The 25,679-nt window shown below is 45.2% G+C and overlaps 1 protein-coding gene across 6 annotated transcripts in view; it reads right to left on the bottom strand.

Moving 5' to 3' along the window:
• Window positions 1-3,347: 3,347 nt before the first annotated feature.
• Window positions 3,348-25,679, bottom strand: part of PALB2 (partner and localizer of BRCA2) — a 46,895-nt gene continuing 24,563 nt past the window's right edge. For 3 of the 6 annotated variants that reach the window (XM_056536974.1, XM_056536972.1, XM_056536973.1), the window contains exons 2-14: window positions 24,029-24,082; window positions 21,182-21,241; window positions 20,874-20,985; window positions 16,176-17,669; window positions 13,649-14,706; window positions 12,258-12,338; window positions 11,193-11,357; window positions 11,016-11,101; window positions 9,860-10,021; window positions 8,832-8,948; window positions 7,780-7,867; window positions 5,490-5,638; window positions 3,348-4,574 (exon numbers count right to left, since the gene is read on the bottom strand). In XM_056536974.1, coding sequence (XP_056392949.1) covers window positions 4,331-4,574; window positions 5,490-5,638; window positions 7,780-7,867; window positions 8,832-8,948; window positions 9,860-10,021; window positions 11,016-11,101; window positions 11,193-11,357; window positions 12,258-12,338; window positions 13,649-14,706; window positions 16,176-17,669; window positions 20,874-20,985; window positions 21,182-21,241; window positions 24,029-24,076 — 3,864 coding nt within the window. In that variant the 5' untranslated portion in view covers window positions 24,077-24,082 and the 3' untranslated portion in view covers window positions 3,348-4,330. The other 3 variants (XM_056536975.1, XM_056536977.1, XM_056536978.1) reach the window with 3 other exon arrangements.

The raw sequence follows: 25,679 nt of genomic DNA, 5'->3' as shown, positions 1-25,679 counted from the left end.
CTCACATACAATGGACGCTCCGGCTATTAGATCCATCACATCAGAGAGTCACGTTCCTGGAGAATCCCCTGTAGAGGTGTCCACACCAAGAGATCCTATAGGAACTGTTTATTGTGAGGAAAGCAGATGACAACCAATATGGCCGCCATTACAGCTATCACAGGGGAGGTCACCCAGCTTCCACATACTCCTGAATAGTAAATCTATGTAATGACACATCCCCCGATCCCATCTACCTGCTTAGCTGATATTCAGGAGCCTAGTGACAAGGCCTATGGGAGCCCTAATGGCGGCCATATTGTTTAAAGGGGTACTCCGCTGCTCAGCGTTTGGAACAAACTGTTCTGAAAGCTGGAGACGGGAGCTTGTGACATCATAGACCCGCCCCCTCATGACATCATGCCCCACCCCCTCAATGCAAGTCTATGGGAGGGGGCGTGACAGCTGTCACGCCCCCTCCCATAGACTTGCATTGAGGGGGCGTGACGTGATGGCATGAGGGGGCGAGGCTATGGAGTCACGAGCTCCCGGCTCCAGCGTTCGGAACAGTTTGTTCCAAATGCTGAGGAGCGGAGTACCCCTTTAAGGTTGAACATGGAAAAGATAACACAACATACCGGATCAAAACATCCATGAAAAGGTCTGGATATAATAAGGCTCCCGATCCTGTGTTCTCTGGTCACATGACTGAGATAACATGAAGTCATCAGTAAAAGTGTCCTATATGTATAACCCAGAGTCTTCAGTCTGCTGCTCAGCGGATCAATGACTGCAGAAGGTCCTACCTGCTGTACACTGACACAAGAAACATGTCACCCCCTAGAGCAGTGGTCTTCACCCTGCGGTCCTCCAGATGTTGCACAACTACAGCTCCCAGCATGCCCGGATAGCCAACGGCTGTCCGGGCATGCTGGGAGTTGTAGTTTTGCAACATCTGGAGGCCTGCAGGTTAAAAGACCACTGCCCTAGAGCCACAAGTGCCATGTCACCATGTATCTGCGGGGCCCAAATTATAAGGAACGTGTTGGGGCCTGTGGAACAGGACAGAAGGGTTTGGGCCGATCCAATTCACATACAGTATACACAACAAGAATAGAGAAAGATTTTAATGTTTGTTTTCTACACCAACATCCAGTAATACAGTATATATAAACTTTTTATATATATAAAAATAGAAATGTACAAGTGCCTATTTTCTTTATAATAAGTAACTAATTTGTTTTATAATAAGTAAATGCTATAAAAAAATATTTAGTGCTCTTGTAAATAAAATGTTGGTTTCCCATCGGTGACTGACATTGCCCCAACAAACATCGGATCTCCGCTGAAATCCCAGAAAGTAAGGAAGATGTGGCTTTGCTTCACAATTATTTCACAGCACCCCCGCAGGAGAGGTATGGTATTACATATCGACTATTTATATCCTTAAAGGGGTACTCCGCCCCTAGACATCTTATCCCCTATCCAAAGGATAGGGGATAAGATGTCAGATCGCCGGGGTCCTGCTGCTGGGGACCCCGGGGATCGCCGCTGCGGCACCCCGCTATCATTACTGCGCAGAACGAGATCGCTCTGCACGTAATGACAGGCAATACAGGGGCCGGAGCATCGTTATGTCACGGCTCCGCCCCTCGTGACGTCACGGCCCGCCCCCGTCAATACAAGTCTATGGGAAGGGGGTGTGGCGGTCGTCACGCCTCCTGCCATAGATTTGCATTAAGGGGAATGGGCCGTGATGTCATGAGGGGCGGAGCCATGACGTCACGCTGCTCCGGCCCCTGTATCGCCCGTCATTACGCACAGAGCGATCTCGCTCTGTGCAGTAATGATGGCGGGGGTGCCGCAGCAGCGGGACCGCGGCGATCTAACATCTTATCCCCTATCCTTTGGATAGGGGATAAGATGCCAGGGGCGGAGTACCCCTTTAAAGGGGTACTCCGGTAAAAAACAAACGTTTTTTTTTAAAGCCAACTGATACCAGTACCTATCAGCTGCTGTATGCTCTAGAGGAAGTTCTTTTCTCTTTTTGAATTTCTTTTCTGTCTGACCACATAGTGCTCTCTGCTGACACCTCTGTCCATGTCAGGAACTGTCCGGAGCAGGAGAAAATCCCCATAGCAAACTTCTCCTGCTCTGGACAGTTCCTGACATGGACAGAGGTGTCAGCAGAGAGCACTGTGGTCAGACAGAAAAGAACTACACAACTTCCTCTGGAGCATACAGCAGCTGATAAGTACTGGAAGGATTAAGATTTTTAAATAGAAATCATTTACAAATCTGTTTAACGTTCTGGCACCAGTTGATTTAAAAAAAATTGTTTTTCACCGTTGTTTTAAATTTCTCTTGGTAATAGAAGAGGCTCAGTAGCAGGGGACCTCCTTCTATGACGTACATATACTTTCTGCAGTAACACTAGGCCTCACCATTGCTCTACAATCTGGATGGAACAGTATGACTGCAGTGTTCTCCAACCTGTGGCTCTCCAGCTGGTGCAAAACTACAACTCCCATCATGCCAGTCTTCGGCTGTGACAGTAGGATGGGAGCTGTAGTTTTGCAGCAGCTGGAGAGTCACACACTGGAGAAAACCGTTCTACTGCATAGGACCTTTACAGAAAAGGTTTTGTTACCTTGGCACCCCGTCTGCCATTTTGCATCTCTTGCCATTAGATGTGCTGGTTGGAAATGCGGTCGGGAACAACACTGAAGGTACCCTTTAAATTTCCCAATTTCCTAACACATTCTAGTATAGCTTCCTATCACACACCTACCTTTAAAGGGGTACTCCGGTGGAAAACTTTATTTTTATTTCTTTAAATGAACTGGTGCCAGAAAGTTAAACAAATTTGTAAATTACTTCTATTTAAAAATCTTAATCCTTCCAGTACTTATTAGCAGCTGAATACTACAGAGGAAATTATTATTATTATTTTTTTATCTTGTCCACAGTGCTCTCTGCTGACACCTCTGTCCATGTCAGGAACTGTCCAGAGCAGCATAGGTTTGCTATGGGGATTTACTCCTGCTCTGGACAGTTCCTGATGTGGACAGGTGTCAGCAAAGAGCACTGTGGACAAGACAAAAAAAAAGAAAAGAAAAGAAATTTCCTCTGTAGCATACAGCTGCTAATAAGTCCGGGAAGGACTAATATTTTTTAATGGAAGTAATTTACAAATCTGTTTAACTTTCTGGCACCAGTTGATTTAAAAAAAAAAAAATATATATATATATATAAAAATGTTTTCCACCGGAGTACCTTTTTAATGCAGTGTTTCCCAACCTGTGTGCCTCCAGCTGTTTTAAAACAACAACTCCCAGCATGCCCGGACAGCTGCTGGAAGTTGTAGTTTTAAAACAGCTGGAGGCACACAGGTTGGGAAACATTGCCTTTATGTATTTGCAGCAATAATAAGTAATCTACATTATTTGGTGTATTATATTTGGTGCTGATTTTCTGCTACAATACCCCGCCCTATAACACAGATCATCGCTGGCATAAAACAGGGTGAAGGGAAGCTGATCTTTATGCCAGTCACACACCAAGGTAAATACCAGGATCTCCCTCTTAAACAATCCTAAAGAAAGGAAGACATCAAAGGCTTTTACACAACTAAAAACGATTGTCAATGTGATTTTTAACCAGAACGCAACTAAGTGATTAAAATAAGGATGAGAGTTCTGAAACGTCATGTCAGAAGAAAAAACATACTTAAAATGGGTCTTAAAGAGCTGATCTCTTCCAAAAACAGCGCCACCCCTGTCCTCAGGTTGAATGTGGTACTACATCTTGGCTCCATTCACTTCAATGGAACTGAGCTGCAATATCGCACAAAGCCTGAAGGACCAGGGTGGCGCTGTTTTAAGAAGAAGATGAAGACAAGGCGATCACATTGGCTATGTCTGATCTCAAACCATCCATGATTTCCTGACTAAAAGGCTCCACAGGGCAGCGATCCCGAACCTGTGGCCCTCTGTTTGCACAACTACAACTCCCAGTATGTCCAAGGCTGTTCGGGCATGCTGGGAGCGGTAGTTTTTCAACAGCTGTTTGGAAGACACTGCTATTAAGGGATCAAGCCTGTTTGCGTTTGCAAAATTACAACTATGCATAGGGTTGCCTGGGCATGCTGGGAGTTGTAGTTTTGCAGCTGCCATAGAACTATAGGAGACTGTTTTCCAAACAAGTGTGTCTCCAGCTGTTGCAAAACTACAACTCCCAGCATTCTCGGATGGCCAAAGGCTGTGATTTCCCATCAAAGAACCTTAAAATACAGTGGAGACAGACGGCGGCCATGATGCCCGGGTTGGGTTCAGTTTGTTCAGGTTTACCCCTAGATACGAAACATCTCCGCGTGTTCACTGTAGTCTGAATACTCGAAAACGCAGATCGTTCCGTCCTTTCTCCCGGCAAGTAAACAAGATGGCCTGTTAGCCCATCGCACGAGGCACCAGGGTGTATTGGAGTCTGAAGGGAGCACGGCAGAGCAATGGCTTCTGGGTAAATCCCACAGTGCAATGCTTCCGCAAGTCAGTACGGCAGCTGCTCTTTGCTTCTTTACGTCGCCTTCCAGGTATCTAAAATCCGCAAAAACAGAGTTAAACTATACAAGTAATACATGAAATTATATGTCCAAATAGGGGTGAGCTCCATGACCCCCTTCAGAGACCAGCTACAAAGAGTCTGTTTTCCGTCAATAAAGCAGCGTTTCCAAACTAAAGTGTCTCCAGCTGTTGCAAAACAACCTTCGGCTGTCCGGGCATGCTGGGAGTTGTAGTTTTGCAACAGCTGGAGGCACAACGATTGAGAAACAGTGCATTAGAGAACTGATTCTGTCACTGGCCACTTAATTCAAAGGAAAGGGGTATTCCAGGATTATTTTTTTTATTTGACTGTGCTACAGGGGCTGTAAAGTTAGTGTAGTTCATAATATAGTGTCTGTACCTGTCTTTGCCCCGATGTTTATTTTTAATAGTATACAAAATAAATGTCTCAGGTTTTCCCATGTTTAATTTAAGTGCAGCCCGAGACATTACATCACTAGTAAGGTGTTGAAAGGGAGCCTGTCTGTGCTTCAATGGGTAGAGTGACCGCTGGATGGGAAGGCGATTATTCTCCACAGGGCTGTAGGGAATTGTAGCTCAGCTGTACTGCAAAGGGTGGGAAGGAGAAAAGTGACCTTGCACTTGCAAACTAGGGATCCTGGGACTTGTAGTTGGAGGGAGGGGACTCGGAACAGGAAATAGCCATTTTGCAAAATAAAAGCAGCAGCGTTATGGTGGACTCACAACATAGCCATTCAGCCCCTAGACAAGCATGGATCCTTCCTAAGCATGTCCATTACTGTCTGGCAGGGAGGGAAGTACTAATACTAAAGTCACCTTATGGTGGAGAACCCTCTTTAAGGCGAGATGTGTAATGCCTGCAATGGAGGACAGCTTTAATGAAAAGAACAGGTTTATATCATACAGTGTGACATTTAGTCTTCTTACCTACTGCTGTGTCCCTCCGGCAGTGTGTAGGCTGTAATAAAATCGCTCGCACCCCCCTGAGGATTGGTGGCGATCAGTCGGAATATACAGCTTCCAGGCATTTCACAGGGTTTGCTGAACAAGCTGCCAATGATGAAAAACAACAAGCCCTGGAATTGGGATGAAGAATGGAAGCATTAATTCCATGAACAATTGCTTCCCCTTAGGGCCCGTGCACACTACAAAATTTCCCAGCAGAGATATTCAGCTTGGATATTCCAGTGCAGCAAACAAAGTAAATGGAGATGGCACATGTCCGAGTGGTCCTAGCGCACAGAATATTTACATGTGGATATTGTCTAGTGTGCATGGACCCTTCCAGTTTGCGTTTTCATTTCTTTGTCTCTTATGGTTGGCAATGTGTTGCCATTTATGTTATGTGACCTATGACCTGTTGTGATAGTTTCTAAAAAATGTTTAATAAAAAAAAAAAAAATACAATTGCACCCACTAACTGGTAATGACCTAAAATCTCCAATCAGCCTGACTGTCGAGGTTATTAGAATGACAGGTATATGTTATTACTATTTAGTATAACAAGATACAGGGCCTGACAAATTTGTTATGAATCTAGACGCGAGCAAAAAAAAAAAAAAAACATTAGAAGCCAGGATGTTGCAGGTCACGTAACCCTACTGTAACATCTGCGCTCTGGCCAAACACGCTGGCCATGAGCGCTTGCTTGTCATGTCCCCGCTGCCGGCGGGGCTGGGATTATCATCCCAGGACCCGCCCGTATGCGAATCCCAGCCCATCACTCACCTCCCTGGTCTTCCTGTTCTCGCAGCCCCGATGCATGTGCCCCCGCCTCCTAGGGCGCGTGTCGGAACTCTTACATTTAAAGGACCAGTACTCATTTAGCTAAATGTCTACACCTGCACCCTGTCTTTAAATATCAGTTCCTCCATTTGTTCCAGGCTGGATCTTTGTTGCCTTGTGCCCTAGTGAAAGCTACTGTGTTTATGTGTTCCTGACCCTGCACCTGTGCCACCTGCCCTGACCTACTGCTACCTTGACCTCGTCTTGTCAGTTTCCTCTTTTGCCACGCCACATCCCAGCAACCTGTGTGGACGAGTCGTGCTTTGCGGCGGGCTCTGGTGAAAACCAGCGGCACCTTAGACTCTGCTCCCTGGCACGGCTCACGTCATCATCCACACAGGCCCAGAGGATCCGCCACCTGCCGTGACCCTTACAGCTACATCATATGATCAGTCATGTCTCCTCATCTCACCGTGTGACAGTCATTAGTGTCCCCCTCATCTCTTCCTGTGTCACAGTCATTAGTGTCCCCCTCATCTCTTCCTGTGTCACAGTCATTAGTGTCTCCTCATCTCTTCCAGTGTCAGTCATTAGTGTCTCCTCATCTCTTCCTGTGTCAGTCATTAGTGTCTCCTCATCTCTCACCGTGTCACAGTCATTAGTGTCTCCTCATCTCTTCCTGTGTCACAGTCATTAGTGCCCCCTCATCTCTTCCTGTGTTAGTCATTAGTGTCCCTCTCATCTCTCCCTGTGTTATAGTCATTAGTGTCCCTCTCATCTCTCCCTGTGTTATAATCATTAGTGTCCCCTTATCGCTCCCTGTGTCACAGTAATTAGTGTCATCTCCTCTCTTCCTGTGTCACAGTCATTAATGTCCCCTCATCTCTTCCTATGTCACAGTCATTAGTGTCCCCTCATCTGTTCCTTTATCACAGTAATTAGTGTCTCCCTCATCTCTCCCTGTGTCAGTCATTAGTGTCTCCCTCATCTCTTCCTGTGTCACAGTCATTAATGTCCCCTCATCTCTTCCTGTGTCACAGTCATTAGTCTCTCATCATCTCTTCCTGTGTCACAGTCATTAATGTCCCCTCATCTCTTCCTGTGTCACAGTCATTAGTGTCTCCCTCATCTCTTCCTGTGTCAGTCATTAGTATCCCCTCATCTCTTCCTGTGTCAGTCAACAGAGTCCCACCTCATCTCTCCCTGTGTTATAATCATTAGTGTCCCCTTATCTCTCCCTGTGTCACAGTTATTAGTGTCCCCTTATCTCTTCCTGTGTCACAGTCATTAATGTCCCCTCATCTCTTCCCATGTCAGTCCTTAGTGTCCCCTTATCTGTTCCTTTATCACAGTAATTAGTGTCTCCATCATCTCTTCCTGTGTCACAGTCATCAGTATCTCCTCCTCTCTTCCTGTGGCACAGTAATATTAGTGTCCCCTCATCTCTTCCTGTGACACAGTCAAAATAATTGAAAAAAGTGAAAAGACTTACGGAGTCAGACGTTGCACTTATACACGTGAGGTCAGAGCAAAGGTTTCCAATATGAAACGTTTTCAGGAGATGTCCGGTCACTGAATTCCTGCATCATACAATAGTATTATCAGCGCTAGAAACATACATAACATAAGGGCTCGGATTACAAGTCAGTTTACATTTTATGGTCTGTCTTGTGTTAGAATGCTATACAGGATTCTATACAGCAAAACTCTCACAGTCCGGCACCAGACAATCTCTAGTACAGGGGGATCATGACGGTAGCAGTGCAGAGATCTTCCATACCAGCTGTGATGTCTTCTTTGTAAGCTGTGAACCAAGCTGAATGCAGAGTCCTCCCTCTACTTCAGTGCTCCTGTCAGCACAGGACGTGACAAGTGATGTCAATGGTGAAGCTGGTATTACTACACATTAGATTTATAACTCCTTAGATAAGGCAGCAGGAAGCCATTTTCAGTCAAAATAGTTTCTGTCAGAATTGACTACCTGCTGCCTTATCTAAGGAGTCAGAAATCTAATGAGCAGTAATACCAGCACCCTTTGACATCTCTGGTCTTGTCCAGTGCTGACAGTAGGGTGAGGGAGCTCTCTTCATGAGAGCCTGTGACGTGATGTTACAGCTTACAAGGGAGAGGGCCTAGCTGATATGGAAGATCTCTGCATTACAAGTTGCTTTATAATGTTTTTTGCACACCATATACAGATCGTTTCTTTCGCAGAATAACCCCTGTAATCACGTGCCAAATTAAAGGGGTAATCCAGAATTTTAAAAAACGTATCCCCGATCCACAGGGCTGTACTTGCTGTCTCTGGCACTCTCTATGCACAGGGTGATTCGGGATACATATTAGAGATTGTGGTTGTTTTGCAACAACTGGAGGTTCAGTTTGGAGACCACCGTTGAAGTGTTTCACCCTATTAAATACTGGACTGTGGACAGGGGATATGTTTTAAAATGCTGGAGTAACTCTTTAACAGGATTTAAGGGCAAACTGGGGCTGCATAATTACTATTTATATATTTTTGGGGGGTTTAAACACCTGTCTTACCAGAGAACTAGATTGTTGTCCACAGTTGATCCTACCAGAGCGTCTCTTTCACCGTCCACTTCCGAGAAGGCTACAATGCTGTCTTTTGGGGCCGCTAGAGTATGAGAACCAGTCACACTGCAAAAACAGATACGTGGTAAACATTAATGTCCTGGTTTAAAAATCTGACAATCCTTTGTCCCTATATTTTCATGTGACTGTCTGGTAATTCACAACAATATCTTAATCCCAATCCCTTTATTACTGGAATTAATAATTCCCATGTTTTTTTTACTTGTGAACAACATACAGTGTTCCCTCAACATAAGATGGTAATCTGTTCCAAATGGACCATCGTTTGTTGAAACCATCGTATGTTGAGGGATCCGTGCAATGTAAAGTATAGGACAGTGGTCTACAACCTGCGGACCTCCAGATGTTGCAAAACTACAACACCCAGCATGCCCGGACAGCCAACGGCTGTCCGGGCATGCTGGGAGTTGTAGTTTTGCAACATCTGTAGGTCCGCAGGTTGAAGACCACTGGTATTGGAGGTTATACTCACGTGTCCCCGCTGCTCCGGACCGTTACCGCTCGTCACTGCAGCCCGGGATGTCGCCTACCATCGTTGTTGCCGCGTCCCCGGGGTGTCCCCGGCATCCTCGCTCTCCGTCACCGACATCATGTCGCTACGCACACCGCTCCTATTGGATGACGGGACGGTGTGCGCAGCGACTTGATGATGACGATGGAGAGCGCCGACGATGCAGGGGATCCTGAAGAGGGCGCGCTGGAGCCCCGAGGACAGGTAAGTGATCGTCAGCGGAACACACGGGGCACCGTAAACGGCTATCCGGTGGCAGCTGAAGCAGTCTGCGCTGCCGGATAGCAGTTTATGCGATGGCCCCGACATACAAAAGCATCGTATGTTGATGCTGCCTCTGAGAGAGCATCGTATGTTGAAACAATCGTATGTCGGGGCCATCGTAGGTCGGGGGGGGGGGGGGGTCACTGTAGTAGGATATGCTAGTCTTAGGTTATCTCTTTACCATCCATTCTCTGACAGTTGCCAGAGCTCCACCACCTGACTGTCCCCTCCTCCACTGCTGCTGACCACACGGCGCCGGGATAGACCCTGGGCGGTCTTGGTGTGTCCACGCTTGACCAATTGCTTCTCCCAGGTATTCAGTCCTGGATGTGAAGACAGTGCCCTGTACAAAATATAATTGTAATGAGCTTGATAGAAAGAACACTATACATCCCATATTAATGGCCCATATTTAGGGAAGGCCAACAAAATCAGGTGGGTGGGGGTCATGCTGGCTTAAAGGTGTACTCCGCCCCTGACATCTTATCCCCTATCCAAAGGATAGGGGATAAGATGTCTGATCGCGGGTGTCCCGCTGTTGGGGACCCCCGCGATCTCAGCTACGGCACCCCAGACATCCGATGCACCGAGTGAACTTCGCTCCTCGTCTGATGACTGGCGATGCGGAGGCTCGAGATGTCACGGCCATGCCCCCTCAATGTAAGTCTATAGACTTGCATTGAGGGGGCGTGGAGGTGACATCACAAACACGACGTGCCTGTGATGTCACCAGCCCCCGGCGCTGCACCCGATGCTCTAAACGAACACCAGGGCGGGTCCCATGCGATCAGACATCTTATAGAGGTTAAGATGTCTAGGGTTGGAGTACCCCTTTAAGGTGTTGCAGCACTCCAGCATTGAATTCACATGCCATAAGGCTGGTCACTAATGTTAAAACTGTACAGTTCTGGTTTAGTGACTTCTTGGCTCTAACACTATCAGGTGGCACTACTGCTCCTTACCCCTCTGTATATAGAAGACATTCCATTCATTGGTCTCTCATTTAAAGGAAAACAGTCATCCTATTCACCCACACTAAACCCAATACACCAGGTTATAGTGTGGGTGAACAGGAGACTGATGAGGGGTCACTGACCCCCGACAGAATATTCATTGTCGCGGGTCACATGAGCGCTCACGTCGCGGGCCCGCCTCCAGTGCGCAATTCATGGAAAATGGAAGAAGATCTTCAGAGGGACAGATTTCCAGTTTGCAGGTATAGCAGTCAGTGACCCCTCATCGGTCTTCTGTTCACCTGCACTATAACCCAGTGTATTGAGTTTAGTGTGGGTGATCAGGTGACCGTTTTCCTTTAATTCATCTTTTCTCCTCCTTACCAGATCTCCATGATGTCTAGATTTCCCAGAGTAATGCACACCACGTTCTTCTCTTGGGACAATGGAAGAATTTGGATAACTGGCATCTACAATCAGAACACAGCACAATAATATCCACATGAGGGAAAGAATATGAATAGATGTCCCACCGGCAGATTAATACCGTCACACACTTACCTCAGTAAAACTCCACGTGTGAACGCATTTCCATTTGCAATCTTCCTGAGGTCTCCAAAGGCAGACAGAGAACTCACTAGCTGATACTATACAGAGATCATCAGAGCCAGAGAATTCCCACCAAACAGAGCAGAGATCTACTGGGCAACCTCCTGTACAGGTATCCTGCAAGATAGATAGGAGATAGATAGATAGATATGAGATAGATAGATAGATAGATAGATATGAGATAGATAGATAGATATGAGATAGATAGATAGATATGATATAGATAGATATGAGATACATAGAAAGATATGAGATACATAGAAAGATATGAGATACATAGAAAGATATGAGATAGATAGATATGAGAGATAGCTATGAGAGATAGATATGAGACAGATAGATATGAGATAGATAGATATGAGATAGATAGATATGAGAGATAGCTATGAGAGATAGCTATGAGAGATAGCTATGAGAGATAGCTATGAGAGATAGATATGAGATAGATAGATAGATATGAGATAGATAGATAGATATGAGATAGATAGATAGATATGAGATAGATAGATATGAGATAGATAGATATGAGATAGATAGATAGATATGAGATAGATAGATATGAGAGATAGCTATGAGAGATAGATATGAGAGATAGCTATGAGAGATAGCTATGAGAGATAGATATGAGATAGATAGATAGATATGAGATAGATAGATAGATATGAGATAGATAGATAGATATGAGATAGATAGATAGATATGAGATAGATAGATAGATATGAGATAGATAGATATGAGATAGATAGATATGAGATAGATAGATAGATATGAGATAGATAGATATGAGATAGATAGATAGATATGAGATAGATAGATATGAGATAGATAGATAGATATGAGATGGATAGATAGATATGAGATAGATAGATATGAGATAGATAGATAGATATGAGATGGATAGATAGATATGAGATGGATAGATATGAGATAGATAGATATGAGATAGATAGATATGACATAAGTATATAAATAGATAGTAAATATAAGATAGAGTCTTCTATGAAAGCAATAACTAACCTTAATTTCAGACACAAGATGTAGACGATCTTCTCCGGACATCGCCTTTATGTTCCATTGATGAGATTTGTTTGCATTTTCCTAGAAACAATGAAAGTGTTATTAAAGCCAATAGAAATAGCATAACAAGTTCTAAGGGAAACACAAGCTGATTTTTGTTACAAAATAATTTTAGGTGAGTTCGATTAAAGCGAATGAAACCAAGTTGTAATATCACACACAACCTGGGGGCCGGTGTGGCGCTGTTTTTGGACAGAAGCAGCTATGCTTTTCTAACTATGCAAAAACTAACAGGCCTGGCTTGTACCATGCTAAGTAAAGTTATGATGAGATACAATACACAATAAGCAGGCTCAATCCACACCATTAATGAGGGGTGCTACCACGTGTACCAAAATACACATGAAACAACAAAAGAAAAGAGATACACAATATAGCGCACACCCAAACCTTTAGAAATTTTTTTATTTTTTTTTTACATGATTACAAGCACAAAAAGTTAACCGGACAGACATTTAAAAAGACCCAAACGCCATTCCACAACAGGGAGGATCCCTGTGATATCCAAATCTAATGCACCATCCCAATTGGCCCAATATAAATAAAGATATTATAATTCAAGTACTGGGAGATAAGGAGCCATGGACCACAAATAAGGATATGTTCCAACAATTGCCCTCCTGAAACCTTGCGCATTTCGTCAACTGTGGGTGACTTCCTCAGGGGTGCTGTGGCTTATCACTCATCTATATCCTATATATCGGGCTCAAATGAACCCCCTCCCTGTTGTGGAATGGCATTTGGGCCTTTTAAAATGTTTTTAAATGTCTGTCTGGTTAAAGGGGTACTCCGTCCCTTGACATCTTATCCCCTATCCAAAGGAAATGCGGATAAGATGTCTGATCGCGGGGGTCCTGCCGCTGGGTCCCTATGCAGTACCAGACATTCGTTTAGATCGCTTGGAGCGGGCGTCGTGAATTCACCGTCACACCCCTCGTGACGTCACGCCACGCCCCCTCAATGCAAGTCTATGGGAGGGGGTGTGGCGGACGCCACGCCCCCTCCCATAGACTTGCATTGAGGGGCGTGACGTGATGTCACAATGGGCGTTGCAGTGATGTCAAGACCCCCGCTGCCTGCTCCAAGCGTTCGGAACAAAATATTCTGAACGCTCGGGCAGCGGAGTACCCCTTTAACTTTTTGTGCTTGTAATCATGTAATAAAAATTATAATAATAATTTTTTTCTAAAGATTTGGGTGTGCGCTATATTGTGTATCTCTTTTCTTTTGTTGTTGCAGGTTATGATGAGATGACAATACATTACTTATATAAGAGTATACGGGCATGAATCACTGCCGAGGACTACTGATGGGTCCCCAGCAAAACTTACTTCAGATTCTTTACGACTACAAGGCTTCTTCTCCAAACACAGTGACGCAGCATCCTGTGAAGGTAGTAATAATGGTTCACTATACTGACAGGTATCTGTGACCTCCTGCTCCCCATTATTCAGCAGCACGCTCTCCTCTGGAAGGAATTGTATTGTTCTTGCGGACATGCGCTCCTTACACGGGGCAGGTGAACTGCAGCACTGAGGTGACGAAAAAACAGCGGGCGTAGCTCCTAGCATAGGGAAGCCGGGGGTGCATCCTGAGGGGACACACTCCACATGGGGATCTAAAGGCACCGAACACATGGAGGTTGAGAGGAGGACGCTCAGTTCTTTGGTAGGAGACAGGGCGTTGGGTGGTGGCTTGGTCTCTGGAGAGGGGTTTATTTTTGGAGAAGAGGTCATACATGTGCTGGAGACCACAAATCCTTCTCTTCGTGGTTCTATAGAATTGGCATTAGGTGCAGAAGTATCAGGCTCCGGATCTAAAGATCTTAAAGGAGCTTGTGAGACATATTTGGATACCTCAGCATCGGAATAAGTAGTTTCCCAATCTGCAGAACACTGGGGAGCTTCACAATGAGTACCTGGTGCGTAGGTCTCATCGTTGTCTTTCGAGGGTGACAGACGAAACACCACAGGGGTCTCCATACTAAGGAAAGACTGAGGTGCCCCCTTGTCATCTCCATCGGCTTCTATAGGACCTGGTATATTGTCACCTGAAGGGGCTTGGCTGCGGTCACCATTTGGGCAATCCTTGCTGAATGTCATCAGTTTTGAGTTTATCCGAGTTGCAGTACAGTCCTCCGCGGCTCCATGTAGCAGAGCTGAGCTGTCACAGGCTGGCGTGACTGAGCTGTCAATGCTACAGGCCCGTCTGTATTTTATCTTCTCTTCGGATGGCTCGGGGACAGACGTCTCCAGGTGATTTGCTGATTTCAGCTTTTCAAGTTTTAGGACTCCGAAGTCTTCATCAGGCAAATGGAAGTCTGTGATGTCTAAGTGACGCAAGAGATGCTGCAGGTGAATTTGGGCACTGAGAAGATGAAAAGGCGAACCTTCAGGAAAAGGAGAAACAACATGAAAAGAAGAAAGGATTTAAAGGGGTACACCGCTGCTCAGCTCGGGAGCTCGTGGCATCATAGCCACGCCCTTCATGATGTCCCGCCCCCTCAATGCAAGTCTATGGGAGGGGGCGTGAATAGCAGAATATTGAGTACAGCTCTGGAGATACAGGATATAACTCAGGATCAGTACAGGATAAGTAATGTAATGTATGTACACAGTGACCCCACCAGCAGAATAGTGAGTACAGCTCTGGAGTATAATACAGGATATAACTCAGGATCAGTACAGGATAAGTAATGTAATGTATGTACATACACACACAGTGACCTCACCAGCAGAATAGTGAGTACAGCTCTGGAGTATAATACAGGATATAACTCAGGATAAGTAATGTATGTATACAATGACCTCACCAGCAGAATAGTGAGTACAGCTCTGGAATATAATACAGGATATAACTCAGGATCAGTACAGGATAAGTAATGTAATGTATGTACACAGTGACCTCACCAGCAGAATAGTGAGTAGAGCTCTGGGGTATAATACAGTATATAACTCAGGATCAGTACAGGATAAGTAATGTAATGTATGTACACAGTGACCTCACCAGCAGAATAGTGAGTACAGCTCTGGAGTATAATACAGGATATAACTCAGGATCAGTACAGGATAAGTAATGTAATGTATGTACACGGTGACCCCACCAGCAGAATAGTGAGTGCAGCTCTGGAGTATAATACAGGATATAACTCAGGATCAGTACAGGATAGTTAATGTAATGTATGTACACAATGACCCCACCAGCAGAATAGTGAGTACAGCTCTGGAGTATAATACAAGATATAACTCAGGATCAGTACAGGCTAAGTAATGTAATGTATGTACACAGTGACCTCACCAGCAGAATAGTGAGTACAGCTCTGGAGTATAATACAGGATATAACTCAGGATCAGTACAGGATAAGTAATGTAATGTATGTACACAGTGACCCCACCAGCAGAATAGTGAGTACAGCTCTGGAGTATAATACAGGATATAACTCAGGATCAGTACAGGATAAGTAATGTAATGTATGTATACAGTGACCTCACCAGCAGAATAGTGAGTACAGGTCTGGAGTATAATACAGGATATAACTCAGGATCAGTACAGGATAAGTAATGTAATGTATGTACACAGTGACCTCACCAGCAGAATAATGAGTGCAGCTCTGGAGTATAATACAGGATATAACTCAGGATCAGTACAGGATAAGTAATGTAATGTATGTACACAGTGACCTCACCAGCAGAATAGTGAGTACAGCTCTGGAGTATAATGAAGGATATAACTCAGGATCAGTACAGGATAAGTAATGTAATGTATGTACACAGTGACCTCACCAGCAGAATAGTGAGTACAGCTCTGGAGTATATTCCCACTACATTGCATCCTAACCACTATTATATTTTTACCTACTTGTCTCATTAGTTTCCCTTGATGTCCTGAGATTATATACAGGCCTCTGAATCTCTTCTGTATCATTAGTTGAGCTATGTATCCCAAGGCTGCCATCCTCATACGCTCTTAGATCGTGCACCTTTCTTCCTTCAGACTGTAGGGTCACAGCTTCCACCTTCTTCTCACCTTCTTTCATATGTAGATTTTCTGCATTAGGCTCAATACTTAGTTCTTTCACCTCAAACGTTTCTTTTACACCTCGTGAATCATCTGCTATTGGGTTTGGGTCAGAGCCAAATTTCAGCTGGACGGATATGTTGTGAAGACTAGAAGACACGGATGCAGGACATGATTTCCTTCCTCGCCCTCTTCTGGATCTTGCGGCGCTGTTCCTGGAGGTGCTTACAGGCGTGTCACTGACCTGCAGGGAAGGAGTTGCGGAGATGCTGGCTCGACGTTGTCTACCCTTCCTAGCTGTGCCCAGGTGGCTGTGGATTACCGCCTCAAGGTCCACTTTTCTTTGGAAGCTGGTCATGCGACGGGTTGTCCTAACATAATACTCCACTGGGAAAAGGAGTCCTTCTACCAATGTGCAAGAGTCCAGGGGGCTCCGCTCTACATCCACCAAAGGGGGCGCTCCATGGTACTTTACTGTTGCCACTGAATGGTCCTCAGAGCTGGGGGGTGATGTAGATGAGGTCTCCGCATCCTGTGGTATAGGACGGAGATCCACTGACCGATCCTGAGATGCGCCCTTCATCATTGAGGGTAACTGGTCCCCCACAAGGTGATCTCTATTATTTCTATTACTGTGTGCTGCTTCTATACCTGTATGAGAACGATGTGTGGTTACTTCCCCAGACTGTCCAGTATCAAGCGTTTCCTTCTCCTCAGGGTATAAACGTTCTCTATTCTCTGAAGAAACATTTACAGGGGTGCGGACAGCCTCCTTTTTAAACACAGGAGACGCGGGAGCCTTTATGGCCTCCGTATTATTATGCTGCTGCACAAGAACATTTACTCTGAGGTCACACTCGGGAGACACTTGTACATATTTTGTTTTCTCTGAGATAGAATTATTAGAATTGATAGTGGTCACATTTATCGTTGGGGCTTTATTTTCTGTAAGGTCTTTGGTAAATGGTGTTGAGCCCCTTGTACTTGCAGCTTCTATAATATTTTTCTGTAGACTATTCACAGTAATATTGGTCTGAACACTGGGGGACATGGACTCTGTGCAGACTCTCCTTGCAGATCTGTTTAGTCTCAGCCGACTCCTTCTGCACTGGTTTGGAGTAGAGGACGCAGTCGCCTCGATCTTGCTGTCTGCGCTCGGCTCTTGACCGCTACTTTCACTCCCTGAATATGTTGGTGACGTCTTGTCGCCTTGAAGAATTTCTGGGTCCAAGTTAAAGCTGACGGCCGGCTTCCTCTCCTTCTCTGCAGATGGAGTGCTGACATTTTGTGACTCAAGGACTTTTCCAGCAACATTATTGGTGTCAATTAGAGAACCTAGAAAAAAAAAAAAAAACAGATTCTGTCTGCAAATGTTCACACGGCCGTCTAGACCCGTTCTGTTCTTCTCCCATCAAAATTAAAAACAGACTTAAAAAAAATAAATAAAAAATGGACAATAACGGATGCAAACAGATGTTATCCGTTTGTATCCGTTTTTGTTCAGTTAATAAACAAAAAAAAAATGTTTTTGTTCTGAGCATGCTCAAAAGTAAAAACGGATCAAAAAACAGATTGAAAAAACGGATGCAGACGGATGACATTAAAGGGGTAGTCCAGTGGTGAAAAACTTATGCCCTATCCTAAGGATAGGGGATAAGTTTGAGATCGCGGGGGGTCCGACCGCTGGGGCCCCCTGCGATCTCTCTGTACGGGGGCCAGGCTCTCCGGCCAGATAGCAGGTGTCGACCTTCGTACGAAGTGGCGGCCGACACGCCCCCCTCAATACATCTCTATGGCAGAGCCGGAGATTGCCGAAGGCAGAGCTTCGGCTCTGCCATAGAGTTGTATTGAGGGGGCGTGTCGGCCGCCGCTTCGTGCGGAGGTCGACACATCCCCTTCCCGTGGGCTGTCGGGGCTCCGTACAGGAGATCGCAGGGGGCCTCAGCGGTCGGACCCCCTGCGATCTCAAACTTATCCCCTATCCTTAGGATAGAGGATAAGTTGTTCACCACTTGTTCACTACTGGACTACTCCTTTAAAGGCTCATATGTTTTCCATGGTGTTCAATGTTAAATTTACTGTATCCGTTTTTTTCAGCTGTCAAAAAAAACGGAAATGAGTGCAGACGGGTACAAACGGATTGCAAGAAAATCCCATTGACATGAATGGGATTTTTTTAAAACCGTTTTGAATCAGTTTACAGCCTGCAAGAACGGAAACAAAACAGGGATAAAAAAACAGGGACAGATGGCAGTGTGAACGCACCCATAAAGAGGTATCCAACTTGTTACTACTTTATATATCAATCACTGCGGTCAACGAAGGGAAATATTCCTGATTTACTTTCAGTGGCAGAATTTTTTTTTACCCTGTCCTACTTATATATGAAGGTTTGTTACAGTGTGTTAGTGTATTCACTGGTGTCTGAGCGCCCTTATTAAAGTGGTACTCCGCTGCTCAGCGTTCGGAACAAACTGTCCCGAATGCTGGAGCCGGGAACTTGTGAGGCCATAGCCCCGCCCCCTCAATGCAAGTCTTAATCCTTCCAGTAGTTATCAGTTGCTGAAGTTGAGTTGATCTTTCCAGTCTGACCACAGTGCTCTCTGCTGATACCTCTGTCTCAGGAACTGTCCATAGTAGGAGCAAATCCCCATAGCAAACCTCTCCTGCTCTGGACAGTTCCTGAGACAGACAGAGGTGTCAGCAGAGAGCACTGTGGTCAGACAGAAGAGAGCAACTGATAACTACTGGAAGGATTAAGATTTTTTAATAGGAGTAATATACAAATCTGTTTAACTTTCTGGAGCCAGTAGTTATGAAAAAAAAAAAAAAAAGTTATTTTCCTGGAAAACCCCTTCACGTTAAAACTCCCAAGGATTACTACTTTTTTTAAAAATGATAACATATTGCTGGAAAATGAATATGCCTTAAATTTCCCTATCCTGACCTCTATAAAATGAGGGCTCATTTTTTGCACCATGATTTGTAGTCTTTATAGCAATTCTGTTTTAACAGGACTTCTTGATCACTTGTCATTCTTTTTTTTTTCTGGTATATTACTGTAACAAAAATCAGTAATTCTGGACTTTTTTTTTTTAAACGCAATTTGGTCTGTGGTTTCATTAACGTTATATTTTAATAGTTTGGACATTTCTGCGTATGGCAATATAAAATATGTTTTACATTCTTTTTTTCCAAATTCAGTCAGGCTGCACCCACTCCCTGCCTGTCAGACAGGCGGGAGCGAGCTCTTTGAACAATGAGGATGCGAGCAGGCTCCCTGGCCTCACACGCCGACCCCAGCTCCCTGCACTTTAGCCTTTTTCGGGCTGGGGGGGGGGGCCGGCATGTGCGGCAGCTGTGGCCATCGCCGTAACACAGATACTGTTTTCACCAGTGTGCCTCCAGTTGTTTCCCCACTACAACTCCCAGCATGCCCTGACAGCCAATAGATGTCAGGGCAAGCTGGGAGTTGTAGTGATGAAACAGCTGGAGGTACACTGTATAGGTGAACTAAGGGCGGAAGTCGGCCCCCTGCAGGAATAAATGATGTGGTGCCTGCTGGGGAAGTCTGCCTGGTAAGTGAGCACATTACCAGGCAGACAAAAAGGCATTTTTAATATAGTAAAAAAAAAATTATAAAGGCAGTGAGGGGGTTAGGGACAGATTGGCAATAGGTAGGGACAGAAAAAAATAAATAAAAAGGATGGTGGGAGCTACTCTTTAAATATGGAAAAGGAGGGAGGTGATGCTAATTTAATCCTTTTAGGTGCTGCAATCAACTCTGACCGTGGTATCTGAAGGGTTAATGACTGGCATCGGCAATTTCACTGATGTCCAACATTAGCGGTGAGTACCGGCTACTGATAGCAGCTGGGACTTACCGAGTATGAAGCACGCTCAGCCGGTAAGTACATTTCATACAACCGGACTCCGACAACGGCATATATGTACGAGTGTCGTTTAAGAGTTAAAGACGCATAAAAGGGGTACTCCCAGAGACATCTTATCCCCTATCCAAAGGATAGGGGATAAGATGTCTCATCATGGGGGTCCCGCTGCTGGGACCCCCGCGATCTCCGTGCAGCACCCTTGTCACGGCCAGAGACAAGATGTCATGTCACACCACTCCCCCTCCATTCATGTCTATAGGAGGGGGCGTGACGCCCCCTCCTATAGACATGAATGGAGGGGGTGTGGCATGACATCACGAGGCACCGTGGCATCACATCTCCAGCCTTTGGATAGGGCATAAGACGTCTCATCATGGGGGTCCCGCTGCTGGGACCCCCGCGATCTCCGTGCAGCACCCTTGTCACGGCCAGAGACAAGATGTCATGTCGCACCACTCCCCCTCCATTCATGTCTATAGGAGGGGGCGTGACGCCCCCTCCTATAGACATGAATGGAGGGGGTGTGGCATGACATCACAAGGCACCGTGGCGTCACATCTCCAGCCTTTGGATAGGGGATAAGATGTCTTTGGGTGGAGTACGGCCTTCACTCCTAACATTTTATATTTCATCAGAGATCACTAACCTGTAAATACAGACACACTATCGTGATTGGACACTTCCTGGCTCAGCAAGCGGTTCTGCTCTTCTATAGTTTTCTTGACGTGTGTTTTCACCCTCTCAGCTCTCTGGGATTTCTGTATGGAGATGAAGACAAAAATAAAAAGCTGAGCCCCATCTACTGAAGGTCAATGGTCACCTCGACAACAGACATTCTCTCTTCCCGTAAAAAAAGGGAATTAGTAGACAAGTAAAACCCCCCAAGCACACAATACATAAGTGTGCACACAGACATACACATCACTGAGGGATCCGCCATACATCAGTACTTACCTGTAAACGGTGGACGGTCTTCTTGTATTCTTTTTTCAGTAAGGCAAGTCTTTCCTTCAGCTAGAAAATAAATAAAAGATGCACAGTAGTAAATAGTAATAATACTGCAGACTTGTGACAGCAGAGTTGGCATTAAATCATGGTGACTTCTGTGTGTGTGTTATACAGGGATATTAAAGGGGTACTCCGGTCCAAAGGATAGGGGATAAGATGCCTGACTGCGGGAGTCCCACAGGGCGGGCGGCGATCACAGGGCGGGCGGCGTGTGACGTCACGCCTGCGCCCCCGTGTGACGTCACACTCCGCCCCTCAATGCAAGCCTATGGGAGGGGGCGTGACAGCTATCACGCCCCCTCCCGTAGGCTTGCATTGAGGGGCGGAGCGTGACGTCACACGGGGGCGCAGGCGTGACGTCACATGCCGCCCGCCCTGTGATCGCCCGTAATCAGACCGGAGCGAACATGCTCCGGGGACTGATTACAAACGGGGTGCCGTGTGCAAGATCCCGGGGGTCCCCAGCGGCGGGGCTCCCACGGTCAGGCATCTTATCCCCTATCCTTTGGGAGACCGATGCGGGGTCTCTGATTGCTATATCTACCTGCAGTCCGGAGCGCCGATCCTCCAAAAGGTCCCCCTCTTCCAGCGCTGACTTTCGCTTTGAGGTGGGCCCGCCGGCTGGATTTAAAGGGGTACTCCCGTGGAAAGCTTTTTATTTTTTAAGATCAACTGGTGCCAGAAAGTTAAACAGATTTGTAAATTACTTCTATTAAAAAATCTTAATCCTTCCAGTACATTTCAGGGGCTGTATACTACAGAGAAAAAATTTTCATTTTTAGATTTCTCTTATGTCACGACCATAGTGCTCTCTGCTGACCTCTAGATAGTCCTTAAAATGGACAGCAGAGGTCAGCAGAGAGCACTGTGGTCGTGACATAAGAGAAATCCAAAAAGAAAAACATTTGCTCTGTAGTATACAGCCCCTAAAAAGTACTGGAAGGGTAAAGATTTTTTTAATAGAAGTAATTTACAAAGCTGTTTAACTTTCTGGCACCAGTTGATCTTATAAAAAAAAAAATTAAAAAATAAAAATAAAAAAGTTTACTACGGGAGTACCCCTTTAACGATGCAGGACGTAAATGTACGTCCTGGTGAGGTGGTACTCAACGCACCAGAACGTACATTTACGTCCTAAGCATAAGCGCGAGCATCGGAGCGATGGCCGGATCATGCGCGGCAGGTCCCGCCCGTAATGGCGGACATCCGCGATCCCGCAGATGTCTGCCATTAACCCCTCAGATGCCATGATCAATACAGATCACGGCATCTGCATCATCGCAGTCATTAAAATGGATGATCGGATCGATCGCCCGCAGCGCTGCCGCGGCGATCCGATCATCCTGCACGGCAGACGGAGGTCCCCTCACCTGCCTCCGCTGCCTTCCCGGCGTCTTCTGCTCTGATCTGCCTTCCCGCAGACCAGAGCAGAAGATGACCGATAACCCTGATCAGTGCTGTGTCCTATACATAGCACTGAACAGGATTAGCAATCGAATGATTGCTATAAATAGCCCCTAAAAATATGTGAAAAAAACCCTCCCCCAATAAAAACGTAAATTGTCCCATTTTCTCTATTTCACCCCCAAAAAGTGTTAAAAAAATATTTTATGTACATATTTAGTATCGAAGCGTGTGTAAATATCTGAACTATTAAAATAAAATGTTAAGGATACCTTACGGTAATAATAAAATCAATCCTTTTTTTTTTTATAACATTTTATTCCCAAAAAAAGAATAAAAAATGGATTAAAAGTTCTATATAAGCAAATATGATATCAAGAAAAAGTACAGATCACGGCGCAAAAAATGAGCCCTCATACCGCCGCTTATACGGAAAAATGAAAAAGTTATAGGTCTTCAGAATAGAGGGATTTTAAACGTACTAATTTGGTTAAAAGGTTTGCGATTTTTTTTTAAGCGCAACAATAATAGAAAAGTATATTATCAGGGGTATCATTTTATTCGTATTGACCCAAAGAATAAAGAACACGTCATTTTTCCGTAAATTGTACGGCGTGAAAACAAAACCTTCCAAAATTAGCTAAATTGCGGTTTCCTTTTTAATTTCACCACACAAATAGTATATTTTTGGTTGCGCCATGTGTAAAATGAGTAATGGCATTACAATGGACAACTGGCCAAAAAACAAGCCCTCATACTAGTCTGTGGATGAAAATATAAAAGAGTTATGATTTTTTGAAGGCGAGGAGGAAAAAACGAAAACGTAAAAATAAAATGCCTAAACAGAGCGCTGTCCTCCTCGCCGTATGTAACTCCCGCTCCATCTCTACAGCACCCATCTCCAGAACCAAACCATACATATTGTGATTCCATGGCACTAAAGCACGAGACCCAGTGCCATGGAACCAAAACAGGTATTACTGAGCAGGAAGCTTCATCTCCATTGCAAAGTTATATATGGCGGGGAGAACAGCGCCCTCTTCAGGCATCTGGGCGACGAGAGAGCAGCGGCGGTCTGGGCGACGAGAGAGCAGCGGCGGTCTGGGCGACGAGAGAGCAGCGGCGGTCTGGGCGACGAGAGAGCAGCGGCGGTCTGGGCGACGAGAGAGCAGCGGCGGTCTGGGCGACGAGAGAGCAGCGGCGGTCTGGGCGACGAGAGAGCAGCGGCGGTCTGGGCGACGAGAGAGCAGCGGCGGTCTGGGCGACGAGAGAGCAGCAGCGGTCCGGGTGATGAGACCCCCACCAATCACCAAGACTGAGGGCAGAAGCATTGACAATATAATCGGAGGTATCCTTTAATCAATAAAAGCATTATAAAAGGAAAGATACCTTTGTCTTTTCTTCTATGGTCAGATATTTCTCCGGCACACTTTCCATGTCCTGCTGGAAGAATGAAGCAAAAGGAGACGTCAGAAGCGATGCACAATGTCCGGTCCGGGCCAGGAGACAGGAGAACAAGGCCCGCAGCTCGCCACAAAGCATCATGGTGCCTTCTGCTCGATTGGTAGTAGACAATGCAGACAACAATGTCCATTGCTTTCTATGGGAATGCAGGTGAGGGGCCACCGTCAAGTTGCACCTCCATAGGACTGCAGGCTCGCCACTTGTTATAACAATTGGTCAGGGTCTGAAAACTCAGACCCTGTCAGATCAAAATTTTTCACATATCTCTAGGACAGTGTTTCCCAACCAGGGTGCCTCCAGCTGTTGCAAAACTACAACTCCCAGAATGCCCGGACAGCCAACGGCTGTCCGGGCATGCTGGGAGTTGTAGTTTTGCAACAGCTGGAGGCACCCTGGTTGGGAAACACTGCTCTAGGACATGTACACATTAAATGGGCACCGTCACTTGGGAAAACTTTCGACATCTCCTAGAGACCCGTCAAAAAATCTGAGTGTTCAGACCTCCACCGATCATGGAAAAGTTCACACTCAGCGTGTTCTCTCCCGGCTCTGTGTCACATGATCAAGACACACGCTCCATATACACACAGTGCGAGTGTGTCTCGATCATGTGACACAGAGCATTCTACCATTAAAGGGGTACTCCGGTGAAAAACTATTTAAAAAAAAAAATATATATTTAAATCAACTGGTGCCAGAACGTTAACCAGATTTGTAAATTACTTCTATTTAAAAATTCCAGTACTTATCAGCTGCTGTATACTACGGAGGAAGTTGTGTAGTCATTTCCAGTCTGACCACAGTGCTCTCTGCTGACACCTCTGTCCATGTCAGGAACTGTGTAGAGCAGGAGAGGTTTGCTATGGGGATTTGCTCCTGCTCCGGACAGTTTCTGTCATGGACAGAGGTGTCAGCAGAGAGCACTGTGGTCAGAAAAAAGAAATTCATAAAGAAAAGAACGTCCTCTGTAGCATACAGCAGCTGATAAGTACTGGAAGGATTAAGATTTTTAAATAGAAGTAATTTATAAATCTGTTTAACTTTCTGGCACCAGCTAGTTTAAAAAATATTGTTTTTCACCAGAGTACCCCTTTAAAAATGACTTTTCTGCAACAATAAACATTTTGGGCGTCTTATCAGACGTCACATAACCCAGTCACATGATCACTCCGCACTGTTTTCAAGGGAGGGCCCAGCTGTCGAAATGCCCCCCCCCCCCCCCTCGTTCATACACTTATTCAGGATTGGGTTCACACCACATTTTGGCAATATAGTTCCCCTATCAGGTTTTTGATAAAAAAAAAAAAAAAATAAATAAATAAAAAACTGATTCCACCAAACCTGACTAAACTGTATCAAAACGTGTGTACAAATTTTAATCCGTATACGGTTTGAAAAATGATGTCCAGCTACATCCATTTTTTAAGAAAAAAGTATAGGTTTTTAACTTTTCGTTCCATTATGAATAAAGTTTCACTTGTTTGATTGAAATTCCAAGAAAAAAAACTGTGCAAAGTTAAAAACCGTATGGTGTAAACCAGATCGAACCGTACGCACATACAGTTCTGTAGGGTTC

The sequence above is a fragment of the Hyla sarda genome, chromosome 8, assembly GCF_029499605.1.
Source record: "Hyla sarda isolate aHylSar1 chromosome 8, aHylSar1.hap1, whole genome shotgun sequence".
In the NCBI taxonomy this organism is placed as follows: domain Eukaryota; kingdom Metazoa; phylum Chordata; class Amphibia; order Anura; family Hylidae; genus Hyla; species Hyla sarda.
Note: the sequence above shows the minus strand (reverse complement) of the source record. Positions and strands in the feature narration are given on the sequence as shown.